General features: G+C 46.1%; 1 protein-coding gene across 9 annotated transcripts in view; it reads right to left on the bottom strand.

Moving 5' to 3' along the window:
• garre1 (granule associated Rac and RHOG effector 1) overlaps positions 1 to 21,322 on the bottom strand; it is a 45,545-nt gene that overhangs the window by 7,547 nt on the left and 16,676 nt on the right. For all 9 annotated transcript variants that reach the window (XM_069181375.1, XM_069181376.1, XM_069181378.1 and 6 more), the window contains exons 2-10: positions 19,066 to 20,583; positions 9,286 to 9,498; positions 7,061 to 7,201; positions 6,619 to 6,714; positions 6,268 to 6,429; positions 5,058 to 5,216; positions 2,670 to 2,767; positions 2,062 to 2,187; positions 554 to 1,542 (exon numbers count right to left, since the gene is read on the bottom strand). In XM_069181375.1, the coding sequence (XP_069037476.1) occupies positions 554 to 1,542; positions 2,062 to 2,187; positions 2,670 to 2,767; positions 5,058 to 5,216; positions 6,268 to 6,429; positions 6,619 to 6,714; positions 7,061 to 7,201; positions 9,286 to 9,498; positions 19,066 to 19,572 (2,491 nt within the window). In that variant the 5' untranslated portion in view covers positions 19,573 to 20,583. The remainder of the gene's footprint in view (positions 1 to 553; positions 1,543 to 2,061; positions 2,188 to 2,669; positions 2,768 to 5,057; positions 5,217 to 6,267; positions 6,430 to 6,618; positions 6,715 to 7,060; positions 7,202 to 9,285; positions 9,499 to 19,065; positions 20,584 to 21,322) is intronic.

Genomic DNA, 21,322 nt, shown 5'->3' with positions numbered 1-21,322 from the left:
ACCTCACCCCACTGCAATAAATGTCCTAAATGTCCATATATATATATGAACACATATTTTCCCTTTTCCCAGGCCAGTGCTGTACAGTAACAGTACCCACTACAGATAAAGGCGCTTGAGTATCTACCTCACAGAAAGAACAAAAAAATCATCCTTATTAGTGTGTGTTTTTTTTTCAGGCAAGAGGAAACTATCCACCGGAGGTATAATAAAGACTTTTTTCCACGCCAGTTGTTACATCAGTCAGGAAAGGCGCAGTCCAGTGCTGACACAGCTTTGACAGTACAGCTTGCGCCAGGATCTGCAGGATCCAGAGGATCCCTGGAGAGTCCTGCCCTCATGGCTTTTACTTCTGTGATCTGAACTAAAGACGTGGCCATTACTGCTGAGCTAAAAGAGTCGGTGTCTGAAGATTCAGACCCCATATCTGTAAGAGGGATTTCCACCAATAAGGATGTCTGTATTGCAGTGTACCCCACTGGGATACCACACCAGAAATTCACTGGCCGAAAGCGGACACCAGCTGGGACTGCCGAGATGAGCTCCTACCCACCTGCTGGATCAAATGGAAGAATGTCCCCCAGGACTCCGAACACTCCCTCGTTCTGATCCCGGTTCGGCCAGGTGTTGTTCCGGGGGCCCTGGGGCTTCTGCCCCAGCATTTCGGACACGACGCTGTCCATGTAGGTGCTGACCAGCCCCAGGCTGTACAAGTCCGAGCTGAGGTCGGGGAGCCCCGGGGCGCCCCACTGTCCGATCTGCCCGATCGGGGACAGCCCCGCCGCGGGCGGCTGGGGGGGGTGCTGGGAGGACGTGCCGAGCCACTTCGGGGGCACGCGCTGCTGCTGCTGCTGCTGGGGGGGCAAGGCCTGCTGCTGCTGCTGCGGGCTGATGGGCTGCAGGAGGTGCTGATAAAACTGCAGCGCCTGCTGCTGGGGCTTCGGCAGGACCTGGGGGGGGCCGGGGGGCTGCAGGGGCCCCTGCGAGCCCGCCTGCGAGGCCGGCGGGGCGCCAGCGGGCGGCTTCTGCTCGGCCACGCCGGGGGTCGCCACGGAGTTCCTCCTCTTGACGAGGGGCGAGGCCTGCTGGGACTTGCCCATGTTGAAACCTGAGAGAAAGTCGATGACGTCCTGCATCTCCTGGTCCGTGGGCAGGTTCATGCCCTTCTCCTCCGGCGGGTACCCGTTGGGCAGCGGGCCGGCCATGCCCTGCGGGGGCTGCCCGGGCTCCTGGGCGCGGGGGAAGCTGCCCATGTGGAGGACGCTCTGGAGCCTGGCGTCGGCGCCGGCGGGGCTCTTGGCCTTGTCCTCGGCGCCGCCGCCGGAGAAGATGTTCCGGGAGGGGGTGGTGGGAATGGAGAAACTGCCCCCGCTGCCGCTGCTGGAGGAGGTCTTCTTGGTGAACCTGGAGGTCAGCCTGGAGATGGTCTTCGGGAGCCCCCCCGAGGACTTGGGTCCGTTTCCCGCTGGCAGGTCCACCGGGGGCCCGAAGTCCGAGCTCTCCCGCTGCAGCTGGATCTGGATGGTGGGCAGGACCTGCTCCCTGCGGCGGAGAGGCCGGAAACACAGCCTTGTATCAACATGCCAGCAGAACAGATCTATCCAGTTTTTGGAGAAACCTTGTATACATGTACACACAGACACACACACACAGACACACACACACACAGACACAATGTGCCTGGCATAACGTTTTATCATCTACCTGAAATGCAACAATGTGGTAAAAAATTAATCCATTAATCAAAACAAAGCACCCCTCAAGGGTGGGGCAAGGTGGGCCATTGTTAGCACTGCAGCCTCATAGCGCTGGGGCCCTGGGTTCAGATCCAGGCCTGGGGTGCTCTCTGCATGGAGTGTGGTCCCCTCATGTCCACGTTTCCTCCAGCTGCTCTGGCAGGAAACACCAGAGACATACTGGCACCGTTATTTGGCTTCTGAGAAAACCGGCCCTGGTGTGGGTGTGTGCGCCCTGTCTTTAACAATCACTGCAACTTTTAACGATCACTTGCTTTAAAGGCCTATCTTTAATGGTATCGAATTGTAACTCTCTCTCCCTTACCTGTGTTCCTTCCACCTGCTGAGGTCAAAGACAGCAGTGTAGAGCACATCCACTAGGCCCAGGGTTTTCTCTGGGTCCAGACTGCGCTGCAGCAGAGACATCGTGGCCGGATCCTCCTTCAGACACCTGCAGACACCATCACAGCTCCGCTAGAGTCACCACTCCACAGTGTGCAGCCAAAGACATGTCGCACCTACATCTCCGAACATGGACCTCAATCTTGAACAAGCAGCTAGTGAAGTCTGGACCTCTGCCTGAAATTTCATACCCTGCTTGTAAAAGTCATTTTTTTGCTCAATCCATCTTTGACACCTGCTAATTATCTCCACGGTCTGACCAAAAGTTTAAACTTCATTTAAAGTGTTAACAGTGAACTAATTAGAGGTGTACATTTTATGCCTCTGTGGATGAATTATAAAATTAAACCTGCTTCAAATCAATATCACTTCACTCTGGTTTGGAGGGGAGAGCTCCACCAACACCACATGCAGCAGCAGCCTGATGTTCCTCTGGAGGTCTCCCACCCCAGGACCGGCCAGGCCCAGCCTCGCTTGGCTGCCTGGATCCGGAAAGATTCGTCTAGAAAGTGGTAAAGAAATAGCTCCTACCATGTTGATGGCACTTGAACCACAATTCTAGATCCCTCCAGGGTGATCTGAGGGGCGTAGGCCTCTTTGTTCTCAATCTGAGCAGTGTCCACCACCACCTGTCAACAGCACAAGTTGCAAAGGAAGTGGGTCAGACATCTCAGCAGTGTTTTTTTTTGGTAAAGCTGATGACAAATCACAACAAAAAATAAACTACTTCACAAAACACTTAAAAACTCTAGCACAAACGGGGAACGTAGGAGAGCTGTTGCGCAATCGAGGAGAAATATGCACCAAGGGGCAATAAAATGTAGTGTCTGTACAAAGAGGACTAAACACAAAGCACACACCAGGGGGCGCTACACTTGTTCACTGTGAGTGGCTCATACGGGCAGAAGCACATGGTACACAAGCCTGCACTTAACTGTTCCAATGCTTACTGTTGTGCATTGTAATACATAATACATATCCAATACGTCCTGTGTAATGTGTATTGGCACATAGCTGCCTTAATACATGTGCTTGAAGAGATCCAACAAACTCTGAATGTTCATAACTTTTTTATGATGGCAGGGTTAGGGTGCATTTTTCAAAGCAAAACCAAGCAATTAATTTTGTCCATTTTGAGCTTGTTGGTACTGCAATCTTGGCAGAGCAGTGGTATTTATGGATTTATGGAGCATGGCCTCGCTGAGACCCAGGGTGGAAACTCTTCTACCAGGAACACAGAGCAGCAGAGTGGCTGCAAGGACACAAGACACTGACTCACTCAGGGCTGGCTTCCTCTGATGACTAACAGGAAGTCAGTTTATTTGTGTCTATCAGTGCCCTTTGCAGCCAGAGACTAACCCTGAAACAGCAATGGAATCCCTTGAAACTATATTCTGGGAATACGGTCTCTTTGTCTGAAACCAAATACTGAATTTGTCACGCGCAGTCTAACACAAGGGCTGGTTTTGAGCTGTTCTGGCCCCTGCTGCAGGAATTAAATAGCACATAACAGTGAAGCAGCATCAGAAAACTACATATTAAAGAACATATTTCACACTTTTTTCCTTAGAAATAAAACACAGAAAGTTACCGGGAATAATATGGAACTTTGAACGTACATCTTACACTTAGCTTGATGATATCCAACACTGTCCTTTTCATTACTGGGAATGGGTGCAAAAATACCAAACTGCTGGCTTACAAAAATAATTACAATTTTCATCATGAACATAAATATTTGTACTTGCATGTACACTAATAGCAAAATGGGAGACATGGGTGATAATCCAATCGTAATATCCATGGGAAAAGACTAACCACTGAAGACAAACACGCAAGTTCTGTTCCTTTCAGCCTATAAGATAATCTTGATAAACTGTTTGCTCCTTCCATTTTAATTCCGCAGGGTGACACCTAAAAGCCAGTGTTAAATGAGCTGTAGAGATACCCTCCCCCTCCTCTCCACAGAAGCAGTGGCCAAGACCCAGAACAGACTAAACACACCCAGGTCAGTGATTTGAAAAGGGCTTCCTGTCCAACAGGAAAGTAGGCCATTGTTTTTCTGTATGGCACAGGTGCATCCTCTGTACCAGAGATTGGGTTTGTGCTCGTGGAGAAATACCATGAATCAAACACCGCCCATTTCTAACTGAGCCCCGTCAGGGAGGCTTCGTTGAGAAATAATTTTTTATTGCATTTATTGCATGATATAAGACCCTATTTATGCTCTATAAATGCAGAGCAGTTCCCAGAGGAATTTGAGTGAGTTACCTTACTCAATGGTATAAAATTCAGCAATTCACCAGTCTGGAGGCTAGAGTCTTAACCAATACACCCCTGGACTGTCACATTTCTAAAAACAATTAATCCATTCATCACTTTCTAACAGCTTGATCCAGTACAGGGTTGCAGAGCAGCCAGAGCCTGTTCCAGCAAGCAACGTACACCAGACAGGCGTCTTAAAACAATTATAACGCACAATCTGAACTGTGCAGCCATCCCGATGACATACTGACGGATAGTGACAACCCCAAAAAATTCACCTTTATGATCATACAAATGGCAGAGTACCGTGTGTTCATAGAAACCAGAAACATTTCAGAACGGTGTAAAAACGGCATGTTACAAGTTTGATGTGTTCCCGTAACATTTACCAATACCAGCAATCACACACAGGAGCTCCTTTTTGTGCGACACTTGACTGTAACAAAGAAATAATATATTTCTTTAAATATTTCAAATAATATAAAAATAAGTTGCATAACGCACCACCCACAGTCTTCGGCTGGGAGGAAGGACTAAACCTTGGTCTAAGAAACGCGTGTGATTTTAAACCTCATCTCTATGCCAAGAGGCCCGTCTCCCCAGGCACCACGCTGGTGCTCCTCTGGACCGATCGGCCCCCTGAGCTGGACTCACCAGCCCCGCCTGCCCGAACAGCAGCTGCACAGCAGTCTTGCAGGCCCCTCTCCAGCTGGAGGGGCACACCTGGTTGAGGACTTCGGTGACGGGGGAGTCGTCTCGGGGGGCCACTCCGTTCTGCCCAGCTGCCTCTTTAATCAGCCGCAGCATCGTTTGCTGAGGAGGAGGACAGAGAAAACAAACATCACAGCTGCGACGTCTCAGAGCAAAACCACAGCCCCCGACATGCGTGGCGACCAGGAGAAGCCTGGCCTCCTTGCGAAATGCCCGGTAATTAATCTCTTTCTCCGGCTATCCCATTTCACGTGAGCGGGATGAAAGGACACAGTGTCCCTCGGTGTAGCTCATGGGGCCTGCTTGTTTTGAAATATTATAATCCATTGTGCTCTTTCATAATTGGTTTGCCTGAAGTTATTTCAACGTTTTTTTCCTGGGGTGGGGTGGGAGGTTGTTTTCGTTCATGGAGCGATGTCCAGACTTCAAAGGGAAAAGTGACCTGATGGTGAACAGGCTGCACTAATCAGATTAGCAGGAATTCTTCTAACTGCAGACGAAGACACTAACCAAAACAAAGCTCCACACAGGCCTGCCAGAACTGTGAAATGTATCTCACAAGTTGGCTGAATCTCACCTTGTCAAAGAAAGCAAGCTGCAAAGATGTACGTCTATTCCAAAATATTTATTAATCAGAATTTGGCTGACCAGTATGAAGTACGAAAAACTAGAGAAAAGCCTGATTTGCTGATTTGTTTTAAACGGTACACACAAACAAGGTCTTTTTTGGGGAAAAAATCATGAACGATATTTAATTACATTTCTAATTATGAAACACAAAAGCAGGACACATAAGTCCTTGTAACAATGCACCTTTAATAAAAAGTATATTTCTTTCCACATCATTTATAATACCTGTTTGCAAAGGTTTTTGTGACATTATGTGGAAAGCAAGTTTAACAAAAAAGTTCAACCAGTATACAGTGAACTACTCATACTGGTGTGCAGAACCCTCTGAGCTCCAGGTTACCTAAATGAAAGCCTCTGATGCTAAAACGGAACAGTCTCTACCAATTTTACCCACAGCTTTCTTTTGCTTATCAAATAAGAGTCGAGTGTACCACAGTACGGGGAGCGTGGGCACCCGGGACAGGGGCTTGTGATGTACCACAGTACGGGGACCACCGAGTGGGTACGCAGGGCAGGAACGTACCGTTTTCAGTTTGAGGTTTTCCGCCGCGGACTCGTTGAAGGAGACGCCCTTGAGGAAGTGCGAGCCGATCTGCACGGGGATGGTGGGCAGCTCGCACTGGAGGGGCTGGGAGGCGGTCTGCGCCCGGCCCACCTGCTGCGCCTCCGCCTCGCTGCAGCAGCCCTGGAGCCGCGAAACAGGAGCGTGAACCGCGGGCACAGGCAAGACCGACAGCACGACAGATACAGACTCCACAACGGGGCTTTCAGCATTAACAGAGCTTTAAAGAGAGAACGTTTTCTTGTGCGTGTTTATGAGAAGCAGCACAGAAACGGGATCTTTTTTAGGAAGCACACTGAATAGATCACACACCTGTAAAGCTGCTTCCACAGCTTTGGGGTTGAGGTGAAAGCCGCCCTTCAGGGTGTACTCGCTGTGCCCCAGGCTGTCTAATGCTACTTTGTACGCCTGCATGGAAAAACAAAGACCACATTCAATTCTGTAAAAACAAGACAAAGAAAGTTCCCTTCATCTGCAAAAGGCTAAGCAGTGCAACGTCTCCAGTCCAGTTTAGTCTACAAATTATCTTGTTAGGAATTCAGCTCTGTGTCCCGAAGGCTTTAAATATTTACAAATGTTTGTTAAAAAATTTGCTGTATCGTCAATACTTGAGAAACTTGATCACAGTCAAAATAGAAATGCTTCATATGCTTTAAATCCAAGGCCTAGGCTCTCTCTCCGTCTTCCTTCTCTCGATCACAGTGAGTGAAACCAGAGCCCAACAGTCCATCAGGAGCCCGGACATGGGAACCACCTGCAAAGCACTGTCGATCTTCATGTTGAGCTCCTTCAGCTGGTGCTCGGGGATGGTGGTGGTCTGGAAGCAGAAGAGCTGTTGGACTTCAAGCCCCGCCAGGCAGCCGTCTCGGCCCCTCTCCCTCAGGCGAGACGTGGCCTGGGACAGAGAGCGAAAGCGAAACACCGCAAACACGTCAAGGGCCGGGCAGCAGGAAAGGCAAATCGCACTGGAGTGCACACAGTCAGCCACTGCGCAGAAGAGCACAGCATCCGACTTGACCAAGAAAAAAAATCAATCGAGCATTCCTGGTGTTACATCCACTTCATTGCATTTGTAACATTATGCATTGTAGTAGTTTGTTTTTTACACTACGTCCTGTATAAAATTAAAAAAGGAAATGCATAAATTATCTATTCATTTTAGCAGGTCATTTTCTCCATGTTTTCATCAATATAATTATTTTCATTTTGTTAAACACCTGTCCATTGATCCAACATCCCAAGGAGAAATCGGGCTTAATTTTTGGACTGTTTGCCTCTTGGTGGCGTTTGCGTTAACCATGAATATATCCACCAGACAGTGTACTGCGTTCCTGTTTCTTATAGATTTGGACTTCAAAATTCCAAAAAAGAGATTTGGCAGTTGTGTGGTGAGGATGGTACAGAGGACATCTTCCTCTGGCTCGCCCACTCCACAGGCCAGTGACCGCTTGAGCACAGCACTCGACAAGACAGCTGCCTTGCTCCACTACAGAAACTCGCTTCTGTTCAAGGTTACAGTTATTTTGATTTTATTTTTTTCTCTTTTGTGCGTTTTTGTTTTTACCCCCATGAAGTGCCTCAAACGCTGTTGGCGTACAAGGGCACCTATCCTGTTGCAATGAAAACAGGCCAAAAACACTTGATTTTTTTCCTCCCACTCTTAAAAGCGAGACGGGATTTCAGCAACGGCTTTGCGGGACCGGTGCTGATAATTGGGGGGCGCGTTCTCTGCAAATTGCACGACTGCGAGCATGAAGTGCTGCTCAGTGTTGAGGCCGTTATGAAGCAAGAGCCCTGGCCTGTACTGGCACATGACATCACTGTGCTCCTGCAGTTCAGAGAAGAATGGGGTCTGTTTAAGCCAGCTTGCAGCAGGAGGGCTAGAGTCACACTTAATGGGCCCACCTCTAAGAAAGCCCTCCAGCTGTGAGAGCCCCCCCTACACATTCCACCAGGATATCCAGACTGATAACTGTCCAGACTAACACTCCACACGCCAGCACTAACAAACCATTCACCCTTGTTTGAGATCCACTCTGGCTTGTTACGTCCCACAGAGCTCAGGGCAGTCTGGGAACTCGGTTTCAGTCGATTAGGCAGTGGATAAACTTTTTCTCTCTGCTAGTCGTACAAACGCATTAATCATTCAGCACTGTTCACACCCCTTCTGCACCGGTGAAAGGTTTACTGGTCCACATCGGAACAAAACACTTCCACAAAGCAGGGCGAGAAGATGCATCCCAAAGTGTTAATTCACCTTACCACTACTTGGATGTTGTGTTAATTGTGATCAGGGCCAAATGAACAAATTCCACAGTCATTCAAAATTGTAATGAAAGGGCTCACAGCACGTGTTAAACTGAACAAACGGAATTTGTTTTCTGGTCTGGATCAAACAGTTTGCCTTTAAAAATGTCCTGAAATGGACATACAAGCTCTCACTTGAGGCTAGTTAGTTGGAAGAGGCCTCTTTTTTCCCTTGATGGGGGGGGAGTTTATTCCAAACTTAATTCCTTCTGAGACAAATCCCACACTAAATATTTCTGCAGCTGAAAATAAGGCCTTTGTTCAAGGACGTCACAGATCAAAACCAGAAATACTGGTATTCATTCTGAAACACAAGGGGCTCCCAGAAACCAATGCCCCACATTTTAAAAAGTAAACTCACAAGAAAAAACAAGAGACCTTCAGTGCTGAAACCTGGAAAAGCAACACACACTCCTAATCAACAACACTCCTGCTTCTGTGACCAAGATTCCCGATTCTTTAACACACTTTGGGGAGCTGCTTTCTGGCCGGGCCTTTGACATAAACCGCAAGTGGAATCAAGATGAAGTAAACATGCAAACAAACCCAGCACCGCAGTTCTCCCAGCTCGTGATCTACCAGGGCAGGAATGCACACTTAAAAATACACAGCCGGGCCGCTGGGGGCTGCGAGCAGCGCGGCCTGTAAAAATAGCGGCGTCTGCCTGCGTACCTCGGCTGCACCTTTCCAGGACCTGGCGGCCTCCTCCAGCTCCGACAGGGCCCCGGCGTCGGTGCCGGGCGGCCGGGCGCCGGCGCGGCGCTCCTGGGCCTGGGCCAGCGCCTCCGCCAGGCAGGACTGCGCCACCGGCTGCACCTTCTGGAGGGCCTGGGACAGGAACTGGAAGTGCACCTGCATGACCGTCAGGAAGCACCGCCCGAGCACCTGCGGGGAGACGGACAGACGGACGGAGCCGGGGCTGAGCACGGATGCGGGGAGGCCGGAGAGGGAAAGGACCGGCTGAAGTCATCCCCGCCCCGCTGTCACGTTTGAGTGTTTGTAACACTCCGAACTACTGGTATGATTTGCTCTGCTAAACGGCAATCCCAGTACATCAGCCTCCAACAAAAATAACATCATTAGCATTTTTCACAGCCTTACCCATTTACTATGCAGGCAGCATAACGGTCTGCTATATACAGCCCAACAGCCTTCATCTGTACTATTTAAACTTACACTTCCTAATTACATACAGCATAAGCATTAACATGAGCTGCAATATTAATACCTCAATGCTTATGAAATTCAGTTTAATTTCACTCTAACCTAAAAAAAAACACACTGTTAAACATTTTATTTAAATTGCATTTTCACAGATCTCCTGTCTACATACAGTATAAGCAACTGAATGGTCTATCCTCAAGCCACCATAAGGACCTTAAGGATTAATGGACCAGCATTTAATCGGAGATCTGCCGATTCAGGTCTTCTTACACTAAGATCAGCCTCCACATCATGGGTGATAGAGCCCAGATCTACCGATATTCAGAGACTGGGTATATTTGTATACACACTGAAGACCTGTTTTTGTAGCACAGATTTTAATGGATAACTGTTTTATTTTCAGTTTTATTTTGTCGACGTACCGCCTGTTCTTTTTTTCCCCTTGTGCCGGGTTTGAACCCTGGAAACTGTACAGTGCTTTGTGGTTTTTGAAAATTAAAATGTTTTATAATTACTTGTATGAGCAGTAATCTATGTCTCACTCAGAAATGAGTGGAAACAAGCCAGAAAGAAGGAACATCAAAGCTGACATTCACTGGCAAGTGTAAAGTCCCTTAAAAAGGGAACTGCAATCTTTCCCATTCACAAAATCGCCGTACATAGAAAACCACAAAGCTTTATTCAGAACAGATGACTATTTATACTTCATCTACCATTGTGAATAACCTCAACCCTGTTACAGTGCAGCAGACTGTAGCTATGTTTTTTTTCTTAAAGTGCATGAGAACAGAGGATTCTCCGATGTCTTGAACGTCTAGAGTGTTCGATTTCTGTTGTAACAACCGGTTTGGGTTTCTCCCACAGTGATCAACCTGGGACCATTTAAGATAACCTCAGCAATGCCATGCTCCTGGAGCTCGATAAATCAATGCATTTAAATTGTACGCTCACAATGGAAAGGAGCTTCTTGCCAGTTTCAGTCCCATCAGGGACCTGCTGTCTTTGCTGTGTGTGTTTTGCTCTTCCTGAAAGAAACCTGTGTCCACTTTTGAGAAAGCTCTGAGGGATAGACTGGTACACATCACACAGATTTCCTGAAAGTTGTTTCTTTCATTTTGCTATTCACAGAACAGCACAGTGGTGAGGGACAGCACTACGAGGTGGCAGGGGAAAATGCCTTCAAAGCCCCACTTGTGCATCGCAGCCTAAGCACTGGTGTCAAGCTGAACACATGCGTGGCTGTCAGCTGCTTCAGCTGCTAGTGTCGCAGACACCTGAAGAGAAGCTGCTTCACTGCTCCTGCTGCACAGCTCATCATTTAAAAGACTAACAAGAGCAGGAAATAAATGGATTTGTTGCACTACAAAAATGAATCTAATTAGGCATTCTTAAAAAATGAGAGAAAGTGACAAAAAGCAGTAAAAACATGGCTGGGTAGCTTGTTTCATACTCCCACAATGCCTTGAGTAAATAAGTGCCTGCCTGTTCCACACAGTGTAAAGAGTTGCCGTCTTCTCTTTGTGCAAGTGAAAGCCAGTTTTATGACAAACTATACCAGTTATATGTTATAGTAATTACAGAGAATAGTAATTGGAGAGAGGCAGTAAGATTGATTGAGGCATTTCACAAGGGTAATGAAATTAATACGTGACCATACAACATTAAGCTGGCTTTCAGCAGCTTCAAAAACCCAGCTTTTGATACCGACTTGAAAACACACAAATTTCCCCTTGTCACAACTGATCAATTCAGACACCTCAGCATGTCAATTCAGTCTGCCTCTTTTATGCACAGATACTGAATAACTCTAAACATCAGTATCCTACACGTGTGTTTTCCCAGGAACAAAAAACACAAACTGTATAGATCTTCAGTGTTAAAAATCTTTTATGGTATTTAAATATCTAAAAAAGCAACTGATGGTTTAGCCTAAACTGCACGTAAATGAAGGGGGTTTGAAAAATACTCTGCTCCCTTAAAAAAATAAAATAAAATCAGGGGAAGCAAGGATGAAAACTAGTGCTCATTAGAGACCACAGGCAGCATGTCCAGAAGTTTTACAAGCAGTGAACACTCCATCAAAACTTACTTTTTTTCCTGTAATGTGTGAGTGAGCTGTTTTGATGGAGTGCAGACAGCTCGTGTATCTCACAGGACTGTTGGCCTTTTTTGTATGTCTGCAGGCTGACGCGTTTGAAGAGCCTGGGACCAAGACCAATGGTTAATATACAATATAAATGATACACAGAACACTGATCCCCTGGGCCCCGTTCATGGCTTTCACACTACAGCCAAGTGAAAGAGTTTCCTCACCCTGATCCAAAAAAAAGAGATAATGAGATGCTAGGTGAAATTAAAATACTTCAGTTTTTAAAAAGCTAATGACGTATTTGTAATAGAACTTCATAAAAACTTTTTTTTTACCTCTTTTCTATAAATCCCTCCAATGTCTCTCGGTTTGCCACAGAAAATGAATGAAGTAACTAGCAGAGAAAGCTACGAACACTTCATGAATTGAAACAATGCGAATATTAGCGAATCATAAAAAAAGCATTTATTAATGATCTCATTGATCATTTTAAGAATTGTGCATTTCAAACGATTTGTGAAGAATAAGATTTTTGCTGCCAAAACACAATTGATGAATCATTCAATCATTAATCAATCACACTGCGGGGATCTGCTCGTTACTGCATAAGTAAAGTCTAACAGTATGACTGTGTGATGTCGATATCACATCAGTCTGTGATGCAGAATCAATGGGTGGTATACTTTCCTTATCTTGCAGGGCAATGCAATCTGTCACATCCATCACAAAAGTAAAAACAGGCAGGGTAGGTCTGTGAATTCAAACCCTTTCCTGAATCGGGAGCTCAGTCACTGCTTGCTGATGACAGCAAACTGACAATTCGGGAGCATGTAAAGTTACATGATGTATAATGCAAGTCTTTTCGCCACTTAATATTGTACATAGGGGAAGATGTGATTAAACATTAATATAGCTGCCTGAGCACTTACATCACTTAAAAGAAACATGCAACTATTGGGCCTATATAACCCACGCAGTAAGGAAATCTTAATAAAATAAAGTCCAATCCCACAGTAACACCATTGCACAGCAAAAGCTAAAATTGCTTTTGAAAATTCAAACAAGTATGGGCTTTCATACACATTCATGAGCAAGTGGTTACAACCACTGAGCATGCCCGAGCACAGTCTCATGGGAAAATTATGCACAATAATTACGTCTCATAAATGACTTGAATAAAACACTCTGGTCACAACTAATTGGGAGGACCCGAGCCTTTTTAGGGTCTTTTTCAGATTTATTCTCAATTCTTGGAAGCTCTGGCCTCACAAGTACACTGATGCTTTCCCCCACTGCCACACAATGTCCACAATGCAGCTCTGAAGCTGCAAGGACAGAACACGTATTTGAATCTAATACTATATACATTTGGATGATGTGGCATGGAAGATTCGAATCAGGACCTGGACTGCTGTGTTTGCGGTTTGAGACAACAGCTTTCTGAATGCAGAAACTATCTTCGGTGTGTTGAAGAAGTGATACAACTAAGAGTGCACTTACTTCCTTTTTGTGTGTCATTTGTTAAATTAAATTAGTTATACATGCTACTGTATTAGGACTTGGTAAGGACTAGGTGAAGGTCAAATACGTCTCAATATGTTAAACCATAAGATCTTAAGGGGGCGTATTTTTCCACCAGACTGCATTGTGCAATTTATATTTATGCTTTCAAACATATTCGAAATCCCCTTGCCTACAGCAGCACAATTACGGCTAACTGAAGTTTTAAAGAAGCACTACAAAAGTGCTTTCACCGGAGAAAGCAATGACATTATACAGAAATTTAATGGCATAAATTCCGTGCAATATGAATAAATTTAGATGACTCCTCGATACCTGCCAGTCATAAAAAACACTCGAGCACCAGACAAGACGATGTTCCGATCTACAAGGCTCAGGAAGCTAGCAGGCCTGCTGGGATTGAAAGCGTGTGCTCCTATCGCACGAAGAGGCAGCGCTCCACCAGTTTCAGGTCATTGAAAGGCTGTAGCGGCGGACGAAGGGCATCTGAATGGCACGTTCTCCTGGACGAACGACACAGGCTCGGGGAGCACACTGACAGCGCTCCACCACTGTTATACTCTGAGCCCGTCATAAATAACCTCTGTGCATCTGTTTCAAGACTGATTTATGTTACTCCTGATCTCCAGTGGCTGCTATACATCACTGAATAACAGGAACAACCTAAATCATGACTCCGACGATACTGGCGTTTCCTGCCATGGCTATATTAACCCCTTCCTTGCTGTCAACCTGGACTACCCTGATGAATTAAAGGTGTCAGGCACAGAAAGTCAGACTTATAAAAAGAGTACAAATGCAGAGTGTCAGATGTAATGTTGCAAACCTCCAAATTCAAATAAAGTGCTCAGAGAAGCTATTGGTAAAGGCCCTATTCAAAATAAGGTTTATTATTAGTAATAATTAAAACAACAATCTTGTGCAACATAATAAGGAGTGTGTAAAGGAAGAAGTGGTCAACATGGAAAATTTTAATTTCCCTTACATAAGTGAGGACTAAAAAGGGGGGCATCGGCAGAAACATGAATGGCAGATAAGGATGACTGCCCCGCTTTCTCAGATTGTCAGAGAACCTTTTAGAGAGCAAGTGATCCAAGCATTGTGGACTGAATAAGGAAAACAGTGGTGAGAGAACCATTTGGGAACTGTGATAATAACACAGCATGCTGAAACTGTATAGCTTAAACCCAAAGCAAAGGTCCGTAATGTCGGGAAAGCAGACCATGAAGGAATGAGAGTTCAAGAGAAGCAGACTGGGATAAAAACTAAGGAACCAGCAGAGAATGGATGGCTACAGTTGAAAGATATTCTGCTTGAAGCACAGAACCGATTCATTCCCAAGCGTGAGTAGGTCAAAATCCTGAGTTAATCAATTAACATGGATGTATGAGGAAAGCAAGCATTTGATAAAACAACTGTCTAGTATCAGTAGATCATGGACCGTGAGAGGATGCAGATAATGGAGTATAAGGAATTGCAATGATGCAAGAGATCTTGGAGAGGACAAGACAGAAGAGTATTGTAATGGAGGGTAAAATAAGGTTCATTTTCCCAGTTACTTTTCAGCAAAGGAAAAGTAAAGGATAAAGTTAAGGGTTTCAGAGATAATAATGGGAGCCTTTTTCTATGTTAAAGGGAAGTGACATATTATATTAATATTTTATGCAGGCCTTCATCATGAAAGAAACTGACAACATGCCTCAGGCTGAGCGAGACAGCTCTGCGGCATATTAAATATTACCAGAAGAATGACAGAGGTCTTGCAGGTACTAGAAGCCCTTCAGATAAATCTCTATGGCCGGATGACATCCTACCAGCTGTACTCAAGGAAACATGGTTATTCATTGGCTCTTAAACAATCCATGCCAATGCAGCACCCACCCACAGACAAGAGGGACAAAACCAAACCAAGCACTTGTAAACCAATTAGTCTTATTACTGCTAGATATGAGGTGCTGGCAGCAGGCATTCAAAAAAAGACAAGGTTATGGATTGAGAACTGGTTATTGGACAAAAACAGATACAGTACAGATAAGGAGTGAATGCTCAAATCAGGGTGATGTGATTAGCGGAATACCATAGGGATCTGTATTAGCATCACTATACTTAATTTACGTCAGTGCTCTTGATTTTGGTATAATCAGTCTAGTAGGCACATTCACAGACGATACCAAAATAGGAGGATCAGGAAATACTCCAGAAGCAGGCTTGACAGGAGCCTTGGATTACTACCAAACAAACAGCCAGATGTGCCGAAGGGTCTCCTGGCTGTTTGTAACCACATGGTCCAGCATCCAGGATGTAAAAATAGTTCATTTCCATTCCTACTGGATTGCAAAGGGCAAGCAGCACAACCAACTAGATCTTACTTTGCCAAAGTTCACGGTATAAGCACGCGATGGGATGTATTTAGTTTCTCAGCAGTTTTACACACTGCCATGATAGTACAATTTTTAAAGATCCCGAGAGTCTGCCCATCGGCGTTATTGACGCCAACATGAGAGCCACCTGTCAGAAGATAACATGATTTTATTTACTGCTAGGGGGATACAATCGGAGTGCATGAATATAACAGAACAGTAGAAGAGCATTCAAGTTTGACATTGTATTCCACTTTAAAATACTTGTGCAGCCAGCTGTTCAGGACAATTGCAGCATACAAATTTGGACAGTTCTGTCTGCAGTGTTTCATCCCTCTGTGGTTTGGTTCATGAGCACAGGAGACGGTCTACTAATAAACCGTGACATTTTCAAGCATATTTGGCAGCTGATCTCCTTTAAGCTGCCAGTGAGCCCTTCTCAGATTAAAACTTTTTTTTCCACCTCCCTGACTGGAAGTTTGCAGTCCTGTATAACATTCCAGTGGTCTCCTGAGCCCTAAGCTTTATTTTACCATCTCTAAACATACAGATATTTTTTAGATGAAGCAGCCTTCTCTTCGGCAGATTTAGCACAAGACTCAGCAATGAGGCCAACTTGCAATGAGATTCAACTGCTAAATCTTAACATTCAGTTGTTTATTGACATCTTTGTAAGATGTGCATTAAAGTAATATTTAAACTTGAGAACCGATTCAAGTGTGCAAAATAATTTTCACTATACTGAAGCATGATTTCAATTAAACTCTCAACCTTAAAATTCCTGTGCTGCACCGACTCCTTCATGATATGTTCCCTGAAGCACTGCTTATCTAATTTTTGACGTTGTCTAAAGACAAAACCAAGAAACACTTAACACTACAGACTCTCAGATCCATATGCTTACCTTGGGCAGGAAATATCTGCAACAAGACTTTCTTAAATCAGAAAATAACCCATCATAGTCCAACCCTATATGCATCTCAAAATAAAGCTTTTAAATTGCCTTATACCAATATTATACATCAACTCTCAGGAATAAGAAGTGACTCATTCTGCATCTTCAAAAACTATGCTGCCCCTTATATTTCACAAGCACATAAATCTAGCCTGGCTCTCACCACGTTTACACTGGCGACTTGTTTCTGTCACACCACCCTGCTGGGCGATGATATTACAGTAAATATTGAGGAACGTTATGTCAGCTTTCTGGAAATACTGTCCCCAAGACCTTTCAGGGGGTGGGTGATGTTGTAATAAATGACAGAAAAATATCAGCCTAAAACACAAAACCAAGTTCACAGCTGACAGTGAACCGTTGCCCGAAGACGCCAACATGAAGGGAGACTGCTGTGGTGCAAGACCACTAAGAACAGCGGAAAACAAACCGCATGCTCAAGCTCTGGGCAGAAACATTCGCCTGATCCTCACGTCAACCACCTCTGCAGAGACGGATCGCCAAACCACCGAGACCGGTGAAGCAGGCGGCAGTGTTACAGCCCCCCGCCAGCGGGACGGAAGAGACCGCGCAGGAGAAAATCGAACAGATGGCGGGGTGCGACGTGACCTGCAGTGCGCTGACGTCACTCCCGGGAACCGAGAGGGTGGCGGCTCTCCGGCCTGCGGGCGGGGCAGGTGCCGGCAGGGGCCTCGGAGCCACGCAGCCGGAGCAAGTCGCCGTCGGGCTCCGGCAGTTCCCCGGCCCTCCACCTGCGGCCCCAGGACGGGCCAGGAAACCTGAGCGCACCCCGCGGGGAGAGGGCAGGGGGCAGAAGAGCAGCCCCCGCCGCCCTTCCTCGGTAGAAGCACAGCAGTAAGATACCAGCCGGCAAAGGATCAGTGCTGTGAGCTGAAGAACAACTGCTTTCCTCATCTCAAGGAGAAACCGCATTCCTCCAGCGCATTCCTCTGGGATCTGGCAGGCCCGAGGCCCCCGACAATAAGCTTTCTGTTGGAAATGGAGGGTCGTGGCATGAAGGGTACGCATTCAGAGGCTGACCTCATATCATCTTGATTCCAAAACATCACTGTCTGGATTAATATGTTTACTTCCTAGAGAAAAAAAAAATGTAAGTAAGTTTACAGTCGGGATTGTAACTGGGTCTCTTATCATGACTGCATGTTATAATTACAAAGGCAACCAATAAGTGGCTGTGGTGAAAATGATTATCTAAACAGTGGTTTAAGTAATTGTGCTTGGTACGGCAGCACACTGGCTGCATTTACACCATAATTCTCAGCACAGGAAATTATCTTCAATACAAGCCTTAAAACTTAGACCAAGGTTTTTGGATTGCAGTGCTCCCATGCTGTTATTAGCTGTGGGTGGTAAGGTGGTTAAATATCTCAAAAACACATGGTAATTTGGTGGAGAAAGCACTTGTTAACTGTTCCTACTCAATGCACCTTGGATCTGTTCTGCTAGATATAATCATTTAAAAAGGAGCTCATCTGTGGCAGCTTAGTATCGTACCTAGAAGTTCTCATTTGCCTGGAAGAGGAATCCTAAATCAGGTGACAGACAGCACTAGGATGTAGACCGCACAGTGACTCCCGAAGATCAGGGGCTGATTTTTTTTTTTTTGCCCCGGTAGATAATCCATCTTCGCAGTTTCATTTTGCTGCTTCCGTTTTCACACCTACCCACAGCTTTTCACAAGCCACCCAGAAATCTCGGCATCAGTTTAATATCGAGCACCAACGCCTCCGTCCGAGCCAAGGAATTATAAACTGAGCAACCACATGTCCTGAAGGTGAGCGCAGACACCTCAGACAGCTTTTCAACAACACCCATAGAATACAAAGTGCCCTGTACTTGCCAATAGGAAATGGAGTGGTGCAATTGCATCTCAGATGAGCACGACAACAAAAAAAACTCTCCTTTGGTATTCAGACAGAAATAAAATGTCAGCATATAAGTACTACATTTTTATAACCCAGGTCCCTGAGCAACGTGCTCCTATAGGTCTTAGAGACACCTTACAATTAGCTCTGCTTAGGACCAGGCAAAGAGCTCGTTTGCCTTACAGAACCCTTAATTGGTTCAATTAAGTAATGAAGGACCGAGGTGGGATGAAAAGTGGCACTGCTGGGCCAGACTTGCTTCTCCCACTGGGACCCCGTTTCCACAGGACTGCCTGAAGCAAAGGCAGATCACGAACGGCAAAGAGAAGCAAGTTTGAACCGCAAAACCTGAAAGAACCGCAGGCAGGGCGAAAACAGTTCTCAGCCGCCGCTTCATGCACTAGATCTCCCCGCCCTGAACAGGAAGACGAGGCCACAATCCCTCCAAAAGCAAACCGGATTCCGGGCTCCCCCTACCTCAACGTCTTGCAGGCTGAAGTCGTTCTGATCCTTGAAGTTGGCGGCGCCTGCGCTGAGCTCCATCAACATCTTGGCGATCTCGGGCTTTATTGCTGCGGTGAGCCGGCTGGCCGCCTCCATGACGTGTTCCTGCACGTCCTTCAGTTGCATAGCTGCTTTGGAGTAGTGCGAGTTCCTGAAAACGCTGCTGAAGAGGTCGGTGAGGAAGGCGCTGGCCCGGCAGAAGACGTTGAGCGCGTCCAGGTACTTGGAGATGCCCTGCTGGATGTCGGCGATGGCCGTGCCGTGCTGCGGGGGGGGGTGGCTGCAGTGGCCGGGCGAGCCGCCGCCGGAGCCCAGGGAGGGCGGCGCGGCGCTGGAGCTGCACGCCAGGGGGGCGCTGAGGGCCCGGCTCAGCTCGGGCATCTGGTACTGCTGGTGCTGCTGCACTTTCTGCTTGGACCCGCCAAGCAAAAAGCGCCGCTTGTAGTCCATCTTACTTTCTTGAGCACTACAACAATACATAAGTGGCGAGCTGTGTCGCTACCCTCCCCTCTCAGTTGCTTTTATTTCTTGTTTGCTTTCCTCGCAGCCTCCTGTTTCAAGATCACAGCCCCACCAGCTCTGAACAGTTAATTATTTCTGGACTGGTGTAGAAAGATAGCTGAAGTGCACAGCCTGCCTATGAGGCATTTCCAAAGGCTTAGTAGCAGCGGGGAGAGGAAGAGGAGACGAGAAAGTGTGAAAGAGAGGCAGCCCTGCTGCAGCTCGCATCTAACAGTCCGAGTCGGGGAACCAAGCAGGCGAAATCTACTTCCACTCCGCTCTTCTCCCAGCCCCGCAGAAGGTCATTAGTGGTTAAATAACGAAGAATATTCCTATACCAACACCGCTCCAGCACTTGAGCGACACTCTGTTGACAAATCTGTTCTTATTCCAAGCAAGCATTGGCTTGGTCAAACCGAGGGAGATCTCAAAAAAGTGCACAAATGTTTTCTTCAAGTGGAAGAAGAAAAACTCCTTCGTTTGTTTTTAAATATATATATATGCGTGTGTGTGTATATATATAGACCTCTGGTAAAAAATACAAATCTTTTAAAAGCTATGAGAGGAAAAACAAAAGGAATTTTAGGAAAATGTAACACTGGTCAACAGCGAAGATAGGAAATAAAAGGAATAAAAAATGAACAGAGACTAAAGGAAAACCCCGATCGCCCCCGATTGTACAGTGCGGCGGCTCTGGGCCGGAGAGGCAGGCAGTCTCCTGGAGCGTCCGTCCCGGCTTGGACACGACAGATCCGGTCCGTCGGTGAGCCTTTCAGTGCAGTGTGGCAGGGAAGCTCTCCGCAGGTTTTTCCGGCCTGGGAAGGAGTAGACAGCAGCCGGCGGGACTTCCCCTCCTCTCTCTCCTGGCTGAGGTAGTTATCAACTTCACCGTGGAAACCGAGCGCTGCTTCCAGATTCGAGCTTCTCGGCGACTGTAGTCTGAAGCAAGAGAGCTCAGATGTGTTTTTGTAAGGCCTCTTAGGTCATTTCCTTTGAAAGAGAGATGGGGGGGGGAGAGAAATTAAAGTTACAACAGGTGACTGAAACAACGAGCTGTTTTGCTCACAAGTCTCGAAACTGAATGGCCAGGAGTTGCGTTGTGAGCCGAGCTCCAGCTGCGTTGCAGAAGTTCTCTCTCAGAGGTAAAAACTACTGGAACTATGCCTCAACAAAATGAAAAACATTCAAAAATAGTTTTATATCATTAAAAAGGATTTATTGACCGTGTAAGGACAATTTAAACAGCTTTGGCACTAAGCGGCACACTGGGTCTAGTTTTGTGGAAACACCAGCTTTCAATGAAAATAAATTTAGTATAAAGAACTATTAAAGTTAAAACTACCATTTATTAATACATAAATGTATTGTATAAAATACTCCTTATATTAAGACCAACACATGTAGGCTATTTCTGGAGTTTTAAAAATGCCCAACACTTTTTACATATTTTCCACAACCAGCAGTGCACCTGAAAAGAATCAACAATATATTAGCTATTGAGAAGCACCTGAAGACTGTAAAAATGTACAAGACACCTGTCTTACCAGAGCTGTGCAGGTGACTTTTTCTTAAATTATCTGTTTTTAAGTGTCTGATTTTAGTGATCTACTTCTGTGCGCACTGCAAGGTACTAAGAGTTAGAGGGTTTGACTGCATGATTGGTATGTCACTATTATTCAGTGTTGCATAACAGCGTGCAACTGGATAAGCTCTGGGAGAATGGCCAAAA

The sequence above is a fragment of the Lepisosteus oculatus genome, chromosome 20 (genome assembly GCF_040954835.1).
Source record: "Lepisosteus oculatus isolate fLepOcu1 chromosome 20, fLepOcu1.hap2, whole genome shotgun sequence".
In the NCBI taxonomy this organism is placed as follows: Eukaryota; Metazoa; Chordata; class Actinopteri; order Semionotiformes; family Lepisosteidae; genus Lepisosteus; species Lepisosteus oculatus.
This window is presented reverse-complemented; position numbering and strand designations above follow the sequence as displayed.